Source organism: Anoplopoma fimbria, chromosome 3 (assembly GCF_027596085.1).
Source record: "Anoplopoma fimbria isolate UVic2021 breed Golden Eagle Sablefish chromosome 3, Afim_UVic_2022, whole genome shotgun sequence".
Classification (NCBI taxonomy): domain Eukaryota; kingdom Metazoa; phylum Chordata; class Actinopteri; order Perciformes; family Anoplopomatidae; genus Anoplopoma; species Anoplopoma fimbria.
In genome coordinates this window covers 882,592-887,024 of record NC_072451.1, presented here as the reverse complement: position 1 = coordinate 887,024, position 4,433 = coordinate 882,592, and the positions used below count along the sequence as shown (strand labels likewise).

The window sequence follows — 4,433 nt, the reverse complement described above, 5'->3', positions numbered from 1 at the left end:
TACTGTGTTACAGTAGTAGGTACTGTGTTACAGTAGTAGTACTCTGTTACAGTAGTAGTACTCTGTTACAGTAGTAGGACTGTGTTACAGTAGTAGTACTGTGTTACAGTAGTAGGACTGTGTTACAGTAGTAGTACTGTGTTACAGTAGTAGGACTGTGTTACAGTAGAAGTACTCTGTTACAGTAGTAGGACTGTGTTACAGTAGTAGGACTGTGTTACAGTAGTAGGACTGTGTTACAGTAGTAGTACTGTGTTACAGTAGTAGGACTGTGTTACAGTAGTAGGACTGTGTTACAGTAGTAGTACTCTGTTACAGTAGTAGTACTGTGTTACAGTAGTAGGACTGTGTTACAGTAGTAGTACTGTGTTACAGTAGTAGGACTGTGTTACAGTAGTAGTACTGTGTTACAGTAGTAGGACTGTGTTACAGTAGTAGGACTGTGTTACAGTAGTAGTACTGTGTTACAGTAGTAGGACTGTGTTACAGTAGTAGTACTCTGTTACAGTAGTAGGACTGTGTTACAGTAGTAGTACTGTGTTACAGTAGTAGGACTGTGTTACAGTAGTAGTACTCTGTTACAGTAGTAGGACTGTGTTACAGTAGTAGTACTCTGTTACAGTAGAAGTAATCTGTTACAGTAGTAGGACTGTGTTACAGTAGTAGGACTGTGTTAGAGCCTTCATTGGTTGATGATGTAGTTCTTTGTTGTGGTTGTAGTTCTTGTTGTTGACTCTAGCGTCACTGAGCAGCAGGTTCTTGTTCATGTGAAGGGTTAGAGGAAGAAGGCGTGTCAGTGTCAGCTGATGAACCAGGGAGTGACATGTTTCTTTATCAGAACAGGAGAGAGACGGAACGAGGAACGTTGGTTCATTTTCATCTCCACAATAAAATCAACCTGAACCTCAAATCTCTTCTGGACGTTGGACTTCTTTCCTGAGTTACAATCCCACTGAAATGCTGCTTCAGTCAACTTTAGAGGTAAGTTTGCTTTTTGATGTTTCTCTTTGACTAACAGTCACTACGAGTACTCTGACAGGAAGAGTACTAATACCTCACTGTGAGAATACTCTGCTACAGTAAAAGTACTAATACCTCACTGTGAGAATACTCTGTGACAGTAAAAGTACTAATACCTCACTGTGAGAATACTCTGTGACAGTAAAAGTACTAATACCTCACTGTGAGAATACTCTGTGACAGTAAAAGTACTAATACCTCACTATGAGAATACTCTGCTAGAGCTTAAACGTTTTGTCACGATGCTTCAAAGTAGATCATTAAATATGTGAGAACATGACCTGAGGAGACGAGAAGTATTTAAGAACTACAAACGTCAGAGAGCAGCTTTTAACTGAGGCTCCATTTTAAAAGAGCAAACAAAGAGCTGCTCCTCTTCCTGGAACGAAGCAACGCTGATAACTCCTCCTCCTCCTCCTCCTCCTCCTCTCTGATCATGTGTCTCCTTGTTCCCTCCCCTTCAGATCTACACTTGTCAGACGGGTTAACCTACATGGTGGTGATATCAGCAGCTGACGGCCCCGTTCACTGCAGAGACACATGCTGCTCAGATCAGAGCTCAAACTAGTTTCACTTCTCAGAAAAGGAGACTCACACAGTCGTTGAGTCACTGAGAGCTGAAATGGAGCAGAAAGGAGTTCAGCTGGACCGGGAGAGCTTCTCTTGTTCCATCTGTCTGGATCTCCTGAAGGATCCGGTGACTACTCCCTGTGGACACAGCTACTGCATGAACTGTATTAAAAGCTTCTGGGATGGAGAGGACGAGAAGAACCTCCACAGCTGTCCTCAGTGTAGGCAGACCTTCACACCGAGGCCTGTGCTGCTGAAAAACACCATGTTAGCTGATTTAGTGGAGCAGCTGAAGAAGACTGGACTCCAAGCTGCTCCTGCTGATCTCTGCTATGCTGGACCTGAAGATGTGTCCTGTGATGTCTGCACTGGGAGGAAACTGAAAGCCTTCAAGTCCTGTCTGGTGTGTCTAGTCTCTTATTGTGAGAAACACCTCCAGCCTCATTATGAATCACCAACATTTAAGAAACACAAGCTGGTGGAGCCCTCCAACAAGCTCCAGGAGAACATCTGCTCTCGTCACGATGAGGTGATGAAGATGTTCTGCCGTACTGATCAGCAGTGTATCTGTTACCTCTGCTCTGTGGATGAACACAAAGGCCACGACACAGTCTCAGCTGCAGCAGAAAGGACTGAGAGGCAGAGAGAGCTGGAGGGGAGTCGACTAAACATCCAGCAGAGAATCCAGGACAGAGAGAAAGACGTGAAGCTGCTTCAACAGGAGGTGGAGGCCGTCAATCGCTCTGCAGATGAAGCAGTGAAGGACAGCGAGAAGATCTTCACTGAGCTGATCCGTCTCATGGAGGAAAGAAGCTCCGATGTGAAGCAGCAGGTCAGATCCCAGCAGAGAACTGAAGTGAGTCGAGTCAAAGAGCTTCAGGAGAAGATGGAGCAGGAGATCACTGAGCTGAAGAGGAACGACGCTGAGCTGCAGAAGCTCTCACACACAGAGGACCACAACCAGTTTCTACACAACTACACCTCACCGTCAGCACTCAGTGAGTCTACAGACTCATCCAGCATCAACATCCGTCCTCTGCTCTACTTTGAGGAGGTGACAGCGGCTGTGTCAGAAGTCAGAGATAAACTGCAGGACGTCCTGAGAGAGAAGTGGACAAACGTCTCACTGACGGTGACTGAAGTGGACGTTTTACTGTCACAACCAGAACCAAAGACCAGAGCTGGATTCTTAAAGTATTCACGTGATATCACTCTGGATCCAAACACAGTGAACACACGTCTGTTATTATCTGAGGGGAACAGAAAAGCAACATTAATGAGTCAACAACAGTCTTATTCTAGTCACACAGACAGATTCACTGGATGGTATCAGGTCCTGAGTAGAGAGAGTCTGACTGGACGTTGTTACTGGGAGGTGGAGTGGAGAGGAGGAGGAGTTAGTGTAGCAGTCGCATACAAGAACATCAGCAGAACAGGGAATGAATGTTTGTTTGGACACAATGACAAATCTTGGTCGTTATATTGTAACAATAACAGTTATATCTTTAGGTACAACAACGTCCAAACTCCCGTCTCTGGTCCTCGGTCCTCCAGAGTAGGAGTGTACCTGGATCACAGTGCAGGTGTTCTGTCCTTCTACAGCGTCTCTGAAACCATGACTCTCCTCCACAGAGTCCAGACCACATTCACTCAGCCTCTCTACGCTGGAGTTTGTCTTTATTATTATTCTGTTGGAGACACTGCTGAGTTCTGTAGAGTGAAATAGACAGAAGTCATTTCAGGGTTAAACTCTGTGTTTTCACTCGTTTAGTCTCCATGTTTGTCTCTGAGAGCTGATTGTTGTGGCGTTTCTTCACTGCACAGAGATCAGCTGTCAGTCAAACATTCTGGTGGTACTTTGACATCTTCTCATTAGTTCTTCTGTAAATGTTTGACTTTCTTTATGTGGCTCTCCTTCCTGTGTCTGTAAAAGTATTGTATGTCATAAAAAGTCATAGTATCATATGACTTTTAATATTTTTCATGACATACTTTACAACTACTTTTGATGACTTGTTTATGACTTCAACAACAAATCAAACAGAAGAGCTTTATTGTCTTGATATATATATTTCCCTCTGAGATGTAGAAGACTAGAAGTAGAAAGCAGCAGAACATGTAAATACTACATGTTCCTCTAAGTTGTACAGGACTTGATTAAATGTTCATGTGCTTACTTTCAAACGCTGCTCTTTTGTCCTGATTCTGTAAATAGCGCCTGAACACACCTTTACTTTCAACTCCTCACCGTCAGCTGAATATTCAGATGATCAGAAACACAGTGATGTCACTGATGAAGACTCCCTTCACCCTTCATCCTCCTCTTCCTCCTCCTCTTCTTCCTCCTCCTCCTACTCCTCCTCTTCATACTTCTCTTCACCCTTCATCCTCCTCCTCTTCATCCTCCTCTTCCTCCTCCTCCTCTTCATCCTCCTCCTCCTCCCGCTCCTCCTCCTCTTTCTCCCCCTCCTCTTCTTCCTCTTCCTCCTCCCGCTCCTCCTCCTCTTCTTCCTCCTCCTCCTCCTCCTCCTCCTCCTCCTCCTCCTCCTCCTCACACATCAGCAGTTAAAGTGGAACAACTCACATCTGTTGACATCTGTTGGTGCCTCTTGTGGTCACATTGAGTATTACAACACAATGGTGACTGGGAAAACAAAATTCACCTGATGAATAAAAAAACAATGTTTCTCCCAATCTTGAGTCATAAACACAAGACAGAAAAGTATTTCCCATCAAACGTATGAAATGGATGAGCAGAATCCATTCTTCCTCACTTCCTAGTTGCTGCTGGTTTGTCTCATGTCCCTCACTAACCGGGCGTTTCCTGTCTGCCCTCCTTCACT

General features: G+C 44.6%; 1 protein-coding gene across 1 annotated transcript; it reads left to right on the top strand.

The window, feature by feature from the left end:
• Positions 1-785: 785 nt before the first annotated feature.
• Positions 786-3,950, top strand: LOC129089281 (tripartite motif-containing protein 16-like). Its single transcript, XM_054596688.1, has 2 exons — positions 786-981; positions 1,485-3,950. The coding sequence occupies exon 2, from the start codon at positions 1,643-1,645 to the stop codon at positions 3,314-3,316; it is 1,674 nt and encodes a 557-aa protein (XP_054452663.1). The 5' UTR covers positions 786-981; positions 1,485-1,642; the 3' UTR covers positions 3,317-3,950.
• The last annotated feature ends 483 nt before the right edge of the window (positions 3,951-4,433 follow it).

Bases quoted from the DNA above. Each gene is read 5' to 3' on its own strand.
- LOC129089281 (XM_054596688.1), top strand. From the start codon at position 1,643: ATGGAGCAGAAAGGAGTTCAGCTGGACCGGGAGAGCTTCTCTTGTTCC.